The sequence below is a fragment of the Quercus suber genome, unplaced genomic scaffold (genome assembly GCF_002906115.3).
Source record: "Quercus suber isolate HL8 unplaced genomic scaffold, Cork oak 2.0 scaffold_222, whole genome shotgun sequence".
Taxonomy (NCBI): domain Eukaryota; kingdom Viridiplantae; phylum Streptophyta; class Magnoliopsida; order Fagales; family Fagaceae; genus Quercus; species Quercus suber.
Window position 1 is genome coordinate 335,325 of NW_027069680.1, and position 17,808 is coordinate 353,132.

The window sequence follows — 17,808 nt, forward strand, 5'->3', positions numbered from 1 at the left end:
AATTTAAATCTTGAAATTTTAAAGAGTAAAATTAAAAAAATCTTAATCTTGATAGATATGTTTATAAAGTATATCTTTGCGTCATCCCCAAGAAAAAGAAAGTAAAAAAGAAAAGAGAAATCATATCGGCGTAATGATAAATGGTGATATGATATATCGTGGCAATGTTCCCGCGAAGGGAGAAAAAAAACAAAATAGAAAATCCTCCAACACAACACAAACACACCACCCTACTAAACTAAACACGGTACAAGCATTCTTCAGAGTTGAGAGTTGAGACAAAGAAAGAGAGAGAGAGAGTGCAACGTTAAAAATATAGTTTATAAACGTTCTGGTCTTTATATTGAAACGCCAGATAGATAAATAGATAGATGCTCCCAAAGTCCGCCCTCTAGCTCTAGCTATAGCTCTGGCTCTAGAAGTTCCATTAATAAATCCACAACAGCGCGCACTAAACCATCGTATTTGTTTGCTCATAACAGTCGTAACTACGTACTGATATAGCTATACTATGGATCCGTGTGCGTTCGTTCGGTTAATGGTGGAATCACTGGCTCTAAAGCTACCTCAAGCAACGAAACCAGCAGGTACAGGTGTACACCCATCAACCACACCCTGTTTCTGCAAGCTTCGGATAAAGAACTTTCCTTCCCAAACCCAAACTGCCCTTGTTCCACTCTGCACTACCACACCTGCAGGAGACTCCCCGCCTGACTCAGACGCTTCCGCCGGGTTTAGCCTAGACCCCGCCGCTCTCCGCCGAGGGAAGGCCATCACTCTCCGTGTGTCGGTCTACACGGGCAGAATGGGGCGTACATGCGGTGTCTCCAGCGGAAAGTTATTGGGCCGGGTCAACATCAGTGTAGACTTGGAGGGAGCTCAGGCCCGGCCCACAGTGTTCCAGAATGGTTGGATGAAGCTGGGGAATAACTCGGCTAGGATACATATACTGCTCCGCTCGGAACCGGATCCCCGCTTCGTTTTCCAGTTCGGCGGTGAACCTGAGTGTAGCCCTGTTGTTTTCCAGATTCAGCACAATATTAGGCAACCGGTTTTCAGTTGCAAGTTTAGTGCGGACCGGAACTCCAGATCCAGGTCAGGTCACCTTTTTATTTTATTTTTTTTTCACTTCCCAAGAGTCTTTATCAACAAGTTGGCATGCTAATTTAGAATTTGACATTTCAACTTGGATTTGAGTGGTTAGATCTTATTCCATGTTCAGAATATTAGGGCCGATCGGTTAAGTGCGGTTAAACAACCATTTTTAAGAGTAAAAAAAAAAAAGAAGCATGTAATGTCTTTTAAAAAATAAAAACATCTGTTAAACTCGCGTACTAAACTGGCCTTAACGTTTGTTTTAATATAATTTTTTTGTTACTCAGACTCCGTAGATGAAAATTATAAATTTTGGTCAAACACAAAATTCAAACTACAACTGTCTGCTTTTCTATAGCAATACCTTGTTTTAAGATTTTATTGATCCTTTCTTTTGGATGTTAATTCATGAATTTGCTCAACATTATTTCTCTTCACTAGGCTGTTGAGAAGGAAAATCCGACCAATAATATATATATATATATTCTTGATGTTCTTCTTTTGTTATTTATTTCCGAAGTTTTCTCCATTCTATCTACAGCCATGTGGGATGAATCTCCATCGTTTTGAGTTATGGTTTCATAATAACTAAAATTATAAACCAGAAATTTAATAAAATATTGGTGGCCTTATAGTTGCCTAACCCCGATTTGGTCAAACTCTAAATCTCTCAAACACAACTACTTTGGATTTCTTTCCATGTGCAATATATATATATATATATCTATTGTAATAACAACAACTACAATTAAGCCTTATTCTTAAAATTTTGGGTATGTGTATCATTTTCTGCTATTCTATTTTGTTTAAAATTATACTGTGGCTACCTTCTCATCATTGAATTGTACTTCTTTATATACATCTCTTTTGGTATCAGCATTCATGTTTAACATTTCTATGCTCGTACTAGCCATGTTATGTTATTTAACAACTTCTAATACTTACATTGAATTTTGTTACTTATGATTTTTACCTCTTGTTCTTATGTAAATCCAGGTCTCTCCCATCAGATTTTACCAACACTACTAATAGAGGATGGATGAGAACCTTTTCTGGAGACAAGGAACGATCAGGAAGGGAAAGAAAAGGGTGGATGATAATGATATACGATCTCTCTGGTTCACCTGTGGCTGCTGCTTCAATGATCACTCCATTTGTACCTTCACCAGGCACTGATCGCGTGTCTCGATCAAATCCGGGTGCTTGGCTTATTCTTCGCCCTAATGGGTTCTCCGTTAGCAGTTGGAAGCCATGGGGACGTCTCGAGGCATGGCGAGAGAGAGGCCCTATTGATGGCCTAGGTTACAAATTCGAGCTTGTTACTGACAATGGCCCAACTAGTAGCATTCCCATTGCTGAAGCTACAATGAGTAGCAAAAAGGGTGGCCAATTTTGCATTGATAGTAGGCTAATTAGAGATTCTGCATTGAGTTCAAGGTCACCTGTAAAAGGGTTTGTGATGGGTTCAACTGTGGAAGGTGAAGGAAAAGTTAGCAAGCCTGTTGTACAAGTAGGGGTGCAGCATGTAACTTGTATGGCTGATGCTGCCTTATTCATAGCACTTTCAGCTGCCATTGATCTTAGCATGGACGCTTGCCGAATGTTCTCACATAAACTCAGGAAGGAACTTTGCCATGATGACCAAGATTCCTCTTTCTAAAGACTAAAACTTTGTTTTAAACCCATTCTCTTTTGCAAAATATCCCCACTAAAGCTATGATAATCAACTAGCTGTTGCACATTATGAGTAAAGCCTAGTTGGTTTGAGCAAAAATATACATATGCCTCTTCTTTTTTATCCCTAATTTTTTCACCATGATTTTTTCCTCACAACTCTTCGACTTAAAAACTTTTCCCCATATTCTTTAATGTGGCCTCCTATCTCCTATTTGGTTTGTGAGACGATCTTCTTGATTTTGGTCCTTGCGAGTCACAACGCCTTGCTGGTTTTTGCTGCCATCAGTTTGGGTTTTGTTGAGTATATTATGGTAGGTAATTTCTCTTATGACTGCATTGTTCCGTGTATAAGTCTTGAACTTACAAATTGATACTGTACAGACAAAAAAGGGCAATTGGTTGTTAATATTTGTTGTTTATAATTTATATTTCCATAATATGCTTGGTCGATTGATTTATTTTGAAGTACATGTAATGGGATTGCTACAACTGTTGATTCTACAGTCTTTTAGTAAATCTTTATCTTACTCAGTTGTCTTATTTTTTGTGGACAACCTCAACGTAGCTGTAGGAAAAAATTTGAAGAAAAAGAACCTTATGGATTCATGTATAACTCTATGCAAGATATGGCAATTTGTTATCTTTTGCTATTGTTTCAACTTTCAAATAGTTTGCTATTAAAGAAACCGAAAATAATATATGAAGTTTATTCCTAGGGATAATTATAGCAAACCCAATTGAAGTTTGGCCCGTTTGCAATTTGTCTACCCGTGGTTCAAAACTTATCACTTTGCCCACCTGAGGTGCCTTTTGTTAGAGATTTATTACCCATCTCTCCCTTTGTCGTTAGAAAAACACATTTTTAGAGAAAAACAAACATAACAAAGATAAAAAAGTTAGAGCTTTTTATTGCTTAAGAACTTCTTTGATAACAAAACACAGGAATAGCACACAGATCAATTGCTCAATGAAATCACTTTTAATCTATATCAATATCAACAATCTCATAACAACTCAAAATTGTGAACCAATTTTTACAAGAAGACCAACAATCTCAAAACAACTAGCAACGTTATTAACAAAAGAGAGTGAGATAGAGATAAACAATCAACAACCAAAGAATGAGGTAATGTGAAATCCAGTTGTGGGTTTGGATTGTGGTAGATCAGCCATGGGTTTGGTGGCGTGGTGGCGACCCTAGGTGCTACTTGAGCCTTTCCTAATTCTCAGTCCTTTTCTGCACAACCAAGCACTACCAATTAAGGAAAGGAAAGGAACCTTCCAACTTCAAACCCACTCCGAATCCCAACCACAGTAGCAAACCCCCCCCCCCCCCCACCCCCCCCCCCCCAATTCCAACTTCAAACCCACTCTAAATCCTAGCCACAGTAGCAAAACACCAACTTGACGAAACCGAATTTGACGACCCCACAACTCGGCGAATCCGACGGCTCTCCTTGCAGCTCCTCAACCCAAATCATGATCGTGATCAGCACTAAGAAAGCCAAAAATTCAAGCCAAAAGAAACAGAGAAAGTGAGAAAAAACAAAGACAGATTTATATATTGATTCCTTCAACTTTCTTGAGAAACTAACGGGAAAAAAATAATGAAGGAAAAGTGAAGTGTACCGGCAAATAGGTGACCGATGAGGAAGAGGAAGAGTGTGGCATTGCGATTGGTGGATCTTCTTCAGCTTCGTGTTGTGAGCCAATGCGACATGCGATGAAAAGTGTGAGATCGCTGTTGAGAGAGAAGCCATGGCTGCGTCGCTAAAGCTCAGAGAGAGAGAGAGAGAGAGAGAGAGAGAGAGAGAGTTAAGTTTTGTTTGGTAGCTTTGTGAAATGTTTGGCAACCTTTGATAAATAGGAGATTGCTTTTTAGGCAAAGAAACAGTTCAAAGTACAGATTCAAACCAATACATGTTTGAATAACCCATTGGACAAGAGAATAGCAATATTGTTGATTTGTATTTTGTTCTCAAAGAAGTTCTTAAGCAATAAAAAGCCCTAACTTTTTTATCTTTGTTATGTTTGTTTTTCTCTAAAAATGTGTTTTTCTAACGGCAAAGAGAGAGGTAGGTAACAATCTCTAACGGAAGACACCTCAGGTGGGCAAAGTGATAAGTTTTGAATCACCGGTAGGCAAAGCACAAACGGGCCAAACCTCAAGTGGGTTTGCTATAATTATCCCTTATTCTTATTATCTCAGAATTGTACACAATTGAGTTGTTTGAAGCTGAAATAGAACTTTTTGACATCCATTTGGAAAGGATGGAAAGAAGACAACTTCCAATTAAACATGGAAAAATAGTGCTATCATTGGTTAGTACTTTGTAAACTTCTAAACAAGTTAGAACCTTTCAGCTCTATTGAGGAAAAACGATGTGATTTGTTCTCATAATTCAAAATGTATTGACACCATGTGATTTTGATATGAAATTTATATATATTTTATTTAAATGGGAAGGAACAATTAAAATTAAAACACTTTAAGTAGGGAAGATAAACTTATAATTTTCAGAGATAATGTTAAGTCACAAATACAAGGGATACTTACATTAAAAAAAAAATTTAAAAAATAGTATGGTTATGTTATAAAAACCTATCAAAAAAAGAAAAGAAAAGAAATTATGTTATAAAATACATAGTGAAATACTTATATAACTTACTTTTTTTTTAATAGGCAAATACTATCTAGTAGATGTGGACTTTATGCTAAGAAGTGGACTTAACGGGCTAAACAGGGGTGTAAGCTATCATTTAAAAGAGTATTCAACACGTAGCCTAGAAAATGTTGAGGAAATATTTAATTATCGGTGTAGGGTGATAGGCCCAGTAGTATATATTGGGTCATGGGCCTTGTTCGTGGACATCTAATAATCCGAAGATAGGTAGACGTTATCACGGAAGTCCATATTAGTGAATGAAGACAGGGGTCTAGTCATGAGGGTTTTGGAAAGAGGTCCAAGGACAAATGACACCTCGGCTTGTTAGAACAGAAGTTAGAAGGGCGGGCTTGCCGTCAAGAGCAGCGTTTTGGGCAATTTAACTAGTAAGGATAATCATCAGGAAGGGTTAAGGCAACGAGGAAGTAAGAAATATATAAGGGGAAAGCTGCTGCCACCGCATTTAATGCTGCATTAATGTGGAGGTGATACCTGAACAGTGATATTCAGCCTTACAGCTATCTCTAAAAGTTTCAAGAGGGTACTGATGGGACAAGGATAAGGGTCAACCATCTAATCAACATGTGGGTGGCTGAGATGGAGCAAAGATGGGCAATATAAAAAAGGAAAATCCCATTGTTAGGGGGATCGAAAATTGATAGAAAAACACTGTAGTAACAAGAACTGGACTTGTAATCAAATTCAAAGGAAATATAAACAAGAACTAATCTCCTCAGATTGTGCTGATGACGATTTTCTTTGGATAAACCTAGTTTATCTTTGTTTTCTTGTCATCTGGACCCACTATAATTGTTGTCCAACTCATTAGAGTCTAGTTTTCAAACTCACTCTTTACAAATTCATTGTATTGGGATCTTTAGACCTAGATCCTTTGATTGTTTGGGCTTAGGAACCAAACTGTGTCCTTACAATCGGCATTCCTCTTTACGCAATGTAGTTGAAAGAACATTTGGTGTGTTAAAGAAACAATTTCCCATCATATCTAGAATAATAGACCTTTTTTTTTCTTCGATTGATATAGTTACTGAGATTATTGTCTTGTTGTATATTATACAACTATCTTATGGGAGTGGATCTAGATAAAAAGTTAATTGTAGAAGTTGATCGAGAGCTCTTGAATAGTGACATATAAATGAGTCTAGAAACAGTACAAATAATAATGATGTAGATGATAAAAGATGAGCAATATTATGAAATTGTATAGCAACTAAAATGTGGAATGAGTTATGGGATGTAATTTGCTTATTTGCGTCTTTTTCTATGGGTATGTTTGGTAGATTGTAATAGACTCTGTAATATAATAGTTATTCTTATAGTTTAGCTATTCAGTAGTTTAATTATGTTTTTATTACAGGGAATAGCCATTCTTTATGAACAACTATTCTTTAAAATGAGGAATAACTATTCATCTCTAAAAGGGATGTAATAGTTATTCCTTAGCAGGTGTATTAATTTCTACAATTAATATATTTTTAAATAAACACATTTTCCATTTGCACATAACAATTATGAAAATAAAGAATCATAAAAAATAACTAATCTCTCCTTCAAAAATATTATTTTTTTAGGAAATATAATTATATGAGTAAGATATTTCCTAAAATATATCTTAAATTTGATTTAAAATGTTTTCATTCCATTATCTTCAAGGACGTTGTCACCAAACAAATGAATAGTAATAAGCATTACATTACAACATTTTGTATTCCTTGTAATATCTATTCCTATTCCTATGTAAATACCGTTACAGTCTATCAAACGTGCTCTATGTAACAGTTGTTTTGTATGCATTTTTGTGGAACGTTTAACTTTGTTGCTTTTATATAACGATTAGCAAGACATTAATTTTTTTTAAATAAGAATATTCAATTATTAGTTTATTTGTAGTAATACCATTTTATGCCTTATTTTGTTTTATTGGTTTATTTGTAGTAGTTGCATGTAATTTTATTAATTGTAAAAAATTATATGTTTAACATGTAGTCTTTAAAGATGCCTAAGACATCAAGGAAGATTACAACTGATAATGAGCTTAAAGAGAATAACATGAGCTAAACTAATGAAATTGATGGGTTTTTACTTAATGTCATGCAGGAGGAACAAAACAATGGAAATAGGCCCAATCAAACATTTAGTTCTCATACTTTCGCAAAGATGTCTAAAAAATGTTCTAAAGAATTCAGTTATGCAATTGAAAAAAGGAACATAAAAAATTGCATCAAAACTTTGAAAGCTAATTTCCATGCATGTCATGACCTTTATAAGAATTTGAGTGGATTTGTGTAGAATCTAATTACTCAACCTTTTGAGGCTGAAGCTAAAGTGTGGAAACCTTTAATTGAGGTTAGTTACTTTTATTTTGACATCATAAATATATATTTAGAACAAGTTAGTACATTTTATTGGTATTTGTTGTAATAATAATAATAATAATAATAATAAGGGAAAATTACAGTAAACTTACTTGTGGTTAGACCCTTTTTACTTTGCTTATTCGTGATTCAAAACTTAACACTTTGCCCACCTGTGTTTAGCCTCATTTTCACTTTGCCTACCCATTTGTTTGCCTATATTTTATTGGACAAATTTTTAATTTCTAGTTTTTATCTATAACTTATAAAAGTTAACTCTTTTAGAGTACAAGTATATTTTTAGTATATTTTAAGTAAAAAACTAAATAAGTTGATGTTAAACCCACACTAAGTTGACATTAGTTTATTTAATTTTTTGTTAAAACCTGAATGCATGCTAAGATATACTTGCACTCTAAAAAAAATGAAAAAAATAAAATAAAAATAAAAAGTTTAGCATAAAAATTAAAAGCTAAAAACCAAAAAGCGGCATAAGAGCATTCCCATCAGCTCTTTCATAAAAAATGCCATTTTGCCACACCAAACACCTACTTTATCATTTTAGCACATCATTTTACAACATGCCATTTATCAGGTATTCTATTTTTTATTCTAAACATTAAAATAATATATACAACACATTAAAATATCATTAAAAAAAAACTTCAAACAGTAATATATATTACACAGCCCACCACCACCGCCGCCGCCCAAAGCACAACACCACCATCACCGCCGCCCAAAGCACAACACCACCATCACTACCCATAATAGCCCACCCCTACAACCACCACAATCCACCACCGCCGACAACCATAACCAAAACCCAAAACCCAAAATCAACCAAACCACCAAAATCAATCAATCAACCAAACCACCAAAATCAGCATAACACCACCACCACTGCCCATAGCACACCACCACCACTGCCCATCCGAACCCACCCATCAAACCACAGAAAAAAAAAAAAAAAAAAACACAGAAAAACGTGGCTAGAGGGAGATCGGAGTGGAAGTGATGCGTCGGAGGTGGGAGACCCATCAAACCCATCAAACCTAAATCAAACAGAGCTGCTTGAGCGTGAGGAGGAACTGCTGGGCGGTGTCGCGGACAGGCTGTTTGGCGTCACCGAGGCGCTCGACGACGGAGGGGACGAGGCCGGTGTTGAAGTGAGCTTGAAGTGGTCGCCGGAGAGCACGGCAGCGGAGTCCAGAGCTTGGGAGACCCATCAAACCCATCCCAAACCAAACAGAGTTGCTTGAGCGTGAGGAAGAACCGCTGGGCGGTGTCGCCGACGGCCTGTTTGGCGTCACCGAGGCGCTCGACGACGGAGGGGACGAGGCACGGCGGCGGAGTCCAGAGCTTGGGGCGCGCCTGGGAGACTCTGAGATAGAGAGAGAGAGGAGAGAGAAGGGCTGAGAGAAAAGTGAGGGGCGGACGAGAGAGAGAGAGAGAGAAAAAAGAAGAGAAAATGCCAGAGAGGAGAGAGAAAATTATTAAAAAATTAATTTTTATAAATGGCATTTCTGCCGTACCGTGGCATTTATAGAACAGAACTGTTCATGTGTGCCAAATATTTTGGCATTTGGCACATCTCATGAGAGAGGATTTTTGGTGTTTGGTGTGCCAAATGCCAAATATTTGGCATTTGGCACACCTGATGGGAATGCTCTAAGAAAGTGCAGTGCGATGGAGAATGGCTGAAATGATAGGTTGAGGAACACAATTAAGATGAAGGCGTATATGGTGATGTAAAAGGAATGGAGGAGGGAGCAGAATTAAAGAGTAATGGGGTTGGTTTAAAATGGTTGGGCTAGGCTAGTGGCCCATTCGATAACATGATTGAGCAGTTGCTGCCATTTCAGCCTGATTTTTGTCTTACTCTTAATTAATTTGGCCCAATGGCCTGCTTTTGTCATAAACCCAGTCATCGTCATGTAAGCGTGTAATATTACATAATTCAGCCAAAAATTCAACAACAACAGCTGTCTATCTTTGAATGAAACAGAGATATCCCAAACATAACTTTCTCGCCTTTCCATCAATGCCAAAGGTCTCCCTCCTCCCTATCCTCCTCTTCTACCTGATTTACACCACCGGAGAAGTCGTCTCCGACCACCGCAAGATCCGCATAGACGACGATGTATACTGCGAAAGCTGGAGGTTCTCCGTCGAGACAAATGACGCCGGTTACTGGTCCACCATTCCGGCGAGGTGCGTGCAATTCGTGCAGGACTACATGACCGGAGACCAGTACCGGTACGACTCGGAGGTCGTGGCGGAGAACTCGGTGAGGTTTGCGAAGACCGTTGAGATTTCCGACAGCGGAAGCGACGGGTGGGTTTTCGATATCGATGAGACTTTGCTCTCCAACTTGCCCTACTACCAGCTCCACGGCTTCGGGTAAGATCTTCAAATCCTAATTTATTATTAATTTCTTAATTATCTTATAGTAGTATTTATTTACTGCTCTTTGTTTGTTTTCTAATTCTGCTTGCAAATTAATTTATGTTCAAAATTTAAAATAATAAAGGGATTTGCTTCGTTTTAAACGTAGGAAGATGCTACTTAATTAGTTTTGAATTCTACAACTGGAGCCTGTAGTCTGTACCTAGGGGCGGAGGTACACATGGCCCCCCCAAAACTTTTGAAAACATCTTATAGTGCTTGTATAAAAATAAATTGGACCCCTACAAATTATAATTATAATGAGCGGCTCCTCCAAAAAATTTCATGAACCTTTTTGTTGTTAATGGACGAAATCTGATCTAGCATAGTTGGATAGACCACCTAATACATGAGTCTAAATTACTCTTAACTCAGTTTAAATTATAATAAAAGAAAAAATAACTGAGTAGCCCACGTACTTGCAAAATATGCTAAGGACATGGAGTTTCCAAACTATTAAATAGAAAATAGTCTCTGATTTTAGAGTTCTAATTATTTATGAATATTCATTATCTTTACATTCATGCTATTTTTTTTTTTTTTTTATACGGTTGTTTTGCTTAGTTTTCTCTTTACTCTAATTTTGGATAATGACCTTCCTTTAAAAAAAAAAAAACCCCCCCCCCCCCCCCCCCCTAAAACTTTTGAAATCCTCTTATAGTGCTATATAAAAATAAATTGGCCTCCTACAAATTATAATGATTGGCCCCTTCAAAAAATTTCGTAGAACCTTCTTACTATCAATGGAAGAAAATTGGTCTAGCATAGTTGGATATGCCACCTAATACATGAGTCTACACTACTCTTAACTCAATTTAAATCATAATAAAAGAGAAAGGAACCAAGTGGCCCACCTACTTGCACAACATGCCAAGAACCAGGAGTTTCCAAATTATTGAATAAAAGATAGTCTCTGGTTTTAGAGTTCCAATTAGCTATAAATATTCATTATCTTCACAATTCAAGCTATTTTTTTTTTTACTGTTGTTTTGCTTAGTTTTCTCTTTACTTTGATTTTGGATAATGACTTTCCTTTAAAAAAAAAAATGTCATAGAGATTAGTTCATTGTTAGTTTTTATGTTATTTTCCTTTAAAATATAACAATGATTGCATTTAGCCATTTACAATTCCAATATTTAATTAGTTTCTCAAGTGGACTCCATTCAAACAATACACATACTTTTACCAAAATCTTATAAATCCCTAATCTCTAGATGTCTTTCTTTTTATTTTTTTCTAAGAATAGAAAAAGGACGTTGTTCCTATTGTTTTCAATTTTTAAATGCAATGTGCGTTGCTCAAATTGGTATGTTTTTCTTTTCATTCTTAGCCTTCAAATTCATTTATTCTGGTCCCATCATCATCATTTTTTCACAAAATTTGATCATTTTCTCATATTTCCAATTTTTTTCCTCATATGTTTTTCTCTTATTATCATCATCTCATTTTTATATATTTTAAGTTGATTACTTTTTTCCTTTTGAATCTAGGTGCCTTATAAGTTGTACAAACATTGATATGTTTCTACAAACAGAATTTAGGTTGCGCTAGAGATAAGAAACATTCTCAAGTCTAAACCCCCTCCCAATTTTAAAAAGGGAAAAATTGTTAAGAATTTCACTGTGAAAATGATAATGAATGGAATTTATTTTATGAATGGTCATCATCAAGCACAATTCTAATAGGAGATGCTAAGGCTTTAAAAAAAAATTCTTTTATATGTTCATGGCAAATTGAACAATTTTTTATTATCTTATTTGAGTTTTAAAATATTATAAAATGTTAAATTTGACTATTTTATATAGAATATAATTACTGTATTAATTATGAGTTATGACTAGCATATAAATATATAATTCGACCCCTCAAGTGGAAAATCCTGACTACGCCCCTGCCAATTATGAAAATCAACAGTCATAAACATGCATCTTTGTTTCATAGCATTGACCAATTGTATCAATGCAGTATTCAGCAAAAAAAAAAAAAAAAAATTGTATCAATGCAGTTAGTTCTGTCAGTTGCATAGTGGTACTTAGTTCTGTCAGTAGAGAATGTATAATTAAAATCACCATTTTTTTTTTTTTTGAGAGAGAAAAGATTGTGAATATTAATTACCAATTTTGTTTGTTCTAAATTGACCATTTTCTTATTGATAAATTAAGATATTTACTGACCAAATTATTATACTCTTAGGTGATCAAAACCCTCTGTGCTAACTCGCTAACTCACTAACTCAGCTTAGAGTAATGCCCAGTGTGCATACTACTCTCACCTTATATCTTTTCCCTTTTCTTTTTTTCTTTTTTCTTTTTGAAATAAATTTTCACCTTAAAAAGTTAAAAGTGTAATTTTTGCCTCTTCAATTACCTTTATAATATTATATATGTAATATAATAAAATTTGAGTCTTATTTATGTGTCTTATCAATATATATAAATAAATTATGCTTGAAGTATGTTGAAGTTATTTATTCAAAGTGAACTCTATTGCCAAAGTTTTAAAAAATTAAAATGGTTCTCTTGTTAACATTTTGTGCTTGTTTGAGAATTGTTTATTTTTAGTAGTTTATTTACACAATATTTATCAAAAGATACATTTTTTTGATAAATTTTATGTTAAATATATCTTTTTGATATATATATATAAGAAAGAGTGATATAATCGAATTTAAGGGAACAAAAAAAAAAATATATATATATATATATATATATAGAGAGAGAGGAAGAACAAAAATAACAAGAGTACTAAAAATTGTACCACACTTCCAAAAACGTGGTAAATTATGTGATGGAACATTTGATGAAGGGCAGTTAAGTAGTTGTCTTACATTTGTACCTGAACACAAAACCATTAGCAATAGTTGCTTGTGTCCAAACGGTGGGTTAGAGGTTGTTATTGCAACAGCAATCACTTAGATCCATTTGTACTCAGTTTTAGTTAGTATGTTGGTTGGTTAGATTTCCAATTACCAAGCAGATTAAGTCTTTAATCGAGACAACCCAGTGGCTGCTAGAATAGTGCAGCTTGTATAAATAGCAGATTAGGCTCGCATTCGGCTTTTGTATGCGACTGAAATGAGCCTTGAAAACTTTGTATAAAGAGTTTTTCATGAAAACTTTGTGTTTTTTGCAGAGATGCCTAACCACTTGTCAATTTATGTTAAGCAACTTACATCCCATTTAGTTCTAATTCATATCACAGCTCATCACTTTCCCTTCATCAACCTTTACTGAGATACTACGTAATATCAATGCTTTGAGTTATTGATTGGATTGTGCAGTTGCTTGATTTGTAGAACAAAGAAATTACAAAATATTGTTTTCTGTGTAGATCAGAGACGTTCGACGAGGAATCTTTCGATTCTTGGGTGGATTTGGCTGAGGCCCCCGCATTACCTGCAAGTTTGAGTTTATACAAAGAGCTCAAACAGCTGGGTTTTAAGATATTTCTGTTAACTGGGAGGAGTGAATATCAAAGGAATGTCACAGAGAAAAATCTTCTATATGCAGGGTTCACCAATTGGGAGAGGCTAATCTTGAGGTACCAAGCCATGTTGCAATACATATACAGAATAAACAAAGTGTATGAAAGACACCACCTGTAATTGAATAACCACCAATATTTTCAAATTTGTTAATTAACTGGTACAGTAGCTGTAGATCTTATAATTATCTTATTCAAGATTGCTAATAAATGAAACAGGGGGCCTTCGGATCAGGGGAAACCTGCAATCATCTATAAATCTGAAAAGAGATCAGACTTGCAACATGAAGGTTATAGGATTCATGGAAGTTCTGGTGACCAGTGGAGTGACTTGTTGGGCTTTGCAGTGGCTAGACGATCCTTTAAACTCCCAAATCCAATGTATTATATCTCTTAATAGAGATTGTATTTAACAATGATGATGATGATGTTGTTGTACTTAAAATTCTATGCCGCAGATTGCTTGCCACCATTATTTGAGGACTACTTACCTGGATAAATTGTGCTTTCTGTGTTGAAAGTGTATGTATGATTTAACTCCATCTAAAGCCGTTCTATATGTGATTAATTAAATCAACCGGCCCTAAAGTAGTTCAACCCAAAGCTATGTAATTCTGCGAGAGCCTTGAAAGAGTACCGTGATATTCTTCTAGCACAAAGATCACCATATGCACAGAAATCATGTGACGAAGCAAGTACACCCATTTCCAATATAAAATATAAAATAAAATAAAAGTACACCCATTTCCATATTTTATTTATTAAGTCGTTACGTTAGTCGATAGGAAAAAAAAAAAAAAGATTAGTATACTCCTGCTCCATCCCCAAGCCCATCAGAAGACTTTTAATAAAAATACTTGAATTTCTGGGCATGTTGATTATTTATGGATATACTGAATTCGTGAAGAAATAAATTAGGAAGCTCAAAATTTTAATTGCTAGTACTAAATAATCATACAACCATGACCAACCTGTTATACATGGTACCGGTAGTGGAACCTCCCCTTTTCTGTCTCCTCTCTTATGGAGGTGAGGAGGTTGTATTAGTGTCTGAAGCTACACCTAGTGACCCACAAACAAGAGGCTGTGCAGCGGGGATTCTCAGACAATTCAACCCACCTCCTGGAATCACAGAACATTCTGGCTGAGGTCTCTGCAAGTTCCTCCCAGGAATGCAATTTGCTGAGAAGTCAAAGCCCACATTCCTGAAGAACAGCTTAGTGCATTCTTGGCTGAACCCAGAAAAGAAATTGTATGAAACAGTCAGATTCAACAGGCTTCTCAGAGAACAAACCAGGTCTGGCAGAACCCCAGACAGTTTGTTGTGTGCCAAATTGAGAACCTCAATATCTTCCAGGCAAGAAATGGTGTCTGGCAGATGACCCATCAACGAATTGGAGCTCACATCCAAGACTTGCATATCTGTGAAGAGCCCAACTCCCTCAGGAATGCACCCTGTTAATTGGTTATTCAGAAACAATATTTCCTTGAGTTTAGAACCCATGAAGCCAAAACTAGTTGGGATGTTTCCACTAAACTTGTTATTAGCTAAATTTATCACAGAAGCTGGAGAGTTCCCCAAGTTTGGGGGAAGTTGGCCTTCAAACTGGTTGTTATTGACAAAGATTGCATCAAGTTTCTTATTGAAGAGATCTTCAGGAAGTGGACCTGAGAATTTGTTGAATCTGAGGTCCAAGTAAATGAGGTTTGGAACGTATACGGTAACTACAGGGAAAGGACCTGAGAAGAGGTTGTTACTAAGGTCTAACTCTTGGAGTGAAGAAAGATCTTTGAAAGTGTCAGGAAGCGTGCCTGAAAACCTGTTGCTGTTGAGGTGAAGTAGTGACATATCAGTTAGTAAAGATATTTCCTTGACAAGAGTGCCTTGAAGATTTGCATGATTGAGATCTATACCTGCAACAACTGGGCCAGGTGTTTCATCCATCTCTTCTTGAGAATCTGAACAAAACACTCCTTTGTAAGAACACACATCAGTGCCAACCCAAGTGTCTAAAATCTTAAATGGATCATCTGTAATTGCAGATTTCCATGCCTGGAGAGCAGCGTAAGCTCTGCTGAGCTTTGGAACTGAAGAACCAGAACCAGAACCAGTTGGAGTTGGAGTTGGATTGTTGATCCCACCACCAATCCAAACACCTCCACCTCCACCTCCACCTCCACCACCACCACCACCACCACCACCACCTACATTGCCAATACCAACACCAACACCAACACCAACACTTCCACCCATAGAAAAAGCAGCTACTGTTGAAATTGTATGCAAGTGAAGGAGGAGGAGAACAACCAGAAGCCAGCTTTTCTCCATTTTCATCAGTTGAGGACTAAAAGTTTCTTGCTTGATGGGTTTGCTTGTAAGGTTGTCCAAATAAGGATCAGCATTGAAGAGAGAAAATAGTGGGTTCCCTTTTACCAAAAAAAAGAAAAGAAAAAAAAATGAAAAAGAAAAAGAAAATAGTGGGTTTAATTGGCCAGAGAAGAAAAATGGGCCCTGTTTTTATCTTTCTTACTTTTATTCTTAGTTTTATCTATGTTTACAATTTGGGGCTTTATTTCTATTTATATAATTTTTAGCCTTTTAGTTTACCCAAAAAAAAAAAATAAAAGCCTTTTAGGGTACACGTGTTAACTAGTGAGAGTATTCATGATGAAAGAAGAGGTAGGTGAGTTAAGCATTAAAGTTACTCACCAAAATAGATAAATGCGATTAATACTGTTGGAACTTTCATTCATGGCCCTTTTTAAATTTTTTTGGGGGTAAACAAAGAATTTTCTTTTGAGAATGGGGTAAACAAATAATTTGGTTCCTATCTTTTGCATTATATTTTTATTTAGTTCTTAATATTTTAATTGTGTAAATTTAGTTCTTAATATTTTTAGTATTGTGTCACTTACTATTATTTCTTGAATGAAAATTGCTGACGTGATAAATGACCAAAATAAAAAAATTAGTTTATTATTACATTAATGGAAACTAATTTTTTTATTTTGGCTGCTTAACAATTTTCATCCATGAGATAACGGCAAAAACTAAATTGATATATTACTAAGAGATTAGAGACCAAATGAACATAATTGAAAGTTTAAAGATCAAATTAAAATATGGTGTAAAGGATAGGGGGCTAAATATATAGATTATCATATTTTTTTTTATTTTTTTTTCCAAATATTCAATTTTTGCACAAAAAAAATACTTCGGAAAGTCTCGGATTGAATTTTTTTTTTTTTTTAAATGTAACTCATTTTGTAACTCGAGTTTCAAGAAAAAAAATCAAGTTTTAGTAAGCTTGAGTTTCAAGCAGAGAACTTATCACATGTATCGCATGATATGGTCTTTTGTTTTCAATCAGAATTGGAATTTACTAAACTCAATTTGCACTTAGATTCTAAAATGACTACATTAACAAAATAATTTCAAATAGAGGATTTTTAGTAATTTTTTTTTCAACAACTGAATATTTGGAAAAAAAAAATTGTATGCATTCCAACATGACCCAAGTTCTTTTAGATGTGATTATTTGTATTGCATGAACAAAACTAAATTAGTAGTTATATTATCCTTATTTACCAAAAAAAGAAAAAGAAAAAAAAAAAGAAGATATTTTAATAAAGGAGGATACTGTAGTCTAGTCAAATCAACTTTCTTGTCAACATATTGGCTAGACAAAAAGCCAGGTTACTTTTATTTTTAAGCTATTAAGCTCGTGCTTAGCCACCAAAAAGAAAAACGAAGAAAGATGCCACTGTTCTGAGGCAGTGCCAAAGGAGACAACAAATTTCACAAATTTTATCGGAACTCGGCGCATGGTGGACTGTGACTCTGTGAGGGATAGAATCGTGACGCATTATTGGACCTTCAGGCTCGGATTGAAATTTACTTATATTACTGAAATTGAATTTTTTTTTTAAAATATTATAAATAAAGATAAAAATTAGTTAAAATAATATAATGAAACTTATAAATAATACTAAAAAGTATAATAAGATTTATAAATAATAGTAAAAATAAATTGACAAAATTAATCATGAGAAACAGACACTTAAC

The 17,808-nt window shown here is 35.2% G+C and overlaps 3 protein-coding genes across 4 annotated transcripts; 2 read left to right on the top strand and 1 right to left on the bottom strand.

The window, feature by feature from the left end:
* The first annotated feature begins 262 nt into the window (after positions 1-262).
* On the top strand, positions 263-3,230 carry LOC136061559 (uncharacterized). Its single transcript, XM_065779984.1, has 2 exons — positions 263-1,095; positions 2,092-3,230. The coding sequence occupies exons 1-2, from the start codon at positions 512-514 to the stop codon at positions 2,753-2,755; spliced, it is 1,248 nt and encodes a 415-aa protein (XP_065636056.1). The 5' UTR covers positions 263-511; the 3' UTR covers positions 2,756-3,230.
* Positions 3,231-9,768: 6,538 nt separating this feature from the next.
* LOC112008914 (acid phosphatase 1) lies at positions 9,769-14,242 on the top strand. Of its 2 annotated transcripts, none has more exons than XM_024041277.2 (3): positions 9,769-10,213; positions 13,590-13,841; positions 13,962-14,242. In XM_024041277.2, exons 1-3 carry the CDS (start codon positions 9,810-9,812, stop codon positions 14,137-14,139), a joined length of 834 nt encoding a protein of 277 aa, XP_023897045.2. In that variant the 5' UTR covers positions 9,769-9,809; the 3' UTR covers positions 14,140-14,242. The 2 variants fall into 2 exon arrangements, with proteins under 2 accessions (XP_023897045.2, XP_023897046.1); XM_024041278.2 differs by having other exon boundaries at positions 9,770-10,213; positions 13,590-13,799.
* Positions 14,243-14,652: 410 nt separating this feature from the next.
* Positions 14,653-16,277, bottom strand: LOC112008913 (leucine-rich repeat extensin-like protein 4). The gene has a single exon (XM_024041275.2). The coding sequence runs from the start codon at positions 16,075-16,077 to the stop codon at positions 14,764-14,766; it is 1,314 nt and encodes a 437-aa protein (XP_023897043.1). The 5' UTR covers positions 16,078-16,277; the 3' UTR covers positions 14,653-14,763.
* Positions 16,278-17,808: the final 1,531 nt, after the last annotated feature.

What these genes read in the sequence shown, in the direction of transcription:
- LOC136061559 (XM_065779984.1), top strand. Translation starts at nt 512, where the DNA reads ATGGATCCGTGTGCGTTCGTTCGGTTAATGGTGGAATCACTGGCTCTA. An exon ending in GACCGGAACTCCAGATCCAG is followed by an intron (nt 1,096 to 2,091) that starts GTCAGGTCACCT and finishes ATGTAAATCCAG; the next exon opens with GTCTCTCCCATCAGATTTTA.
- LOC112008914 (XM_024041277.2), top strand. Translation starts at nt 9,810, where the DNA reads ATGAAACAGAGATATCCCAAACATAACTTTCTCGCCTTTCCATCAATG. An exon ending in TACCAGCTCCACGGCTTCGG is followed by an intron (nt 10,214 to 13,589) that starts GTAAGATCTTCA and finishes TTTTCTGTGTAG; the next exon opens with ATCAGAGACGTTCGACGAGG. An exon ending in ATATACAGAATAAACAAAGT is followed by an intron (nt 13,842 to 13,961) that starts GTATGAAAGACA and finishes TAAATGAAACAG; the next exon opens with GGGGCCTTCGGATCAGGGGA.
- LOC112008913 (XM_024041275.2), bottom strand. Translation starts at nt 16,077, where the DNA reads ATGAAAATGGAGAAAAGCTGGCTTCTGGTTGTTCTCCTCCTCCTTCAC.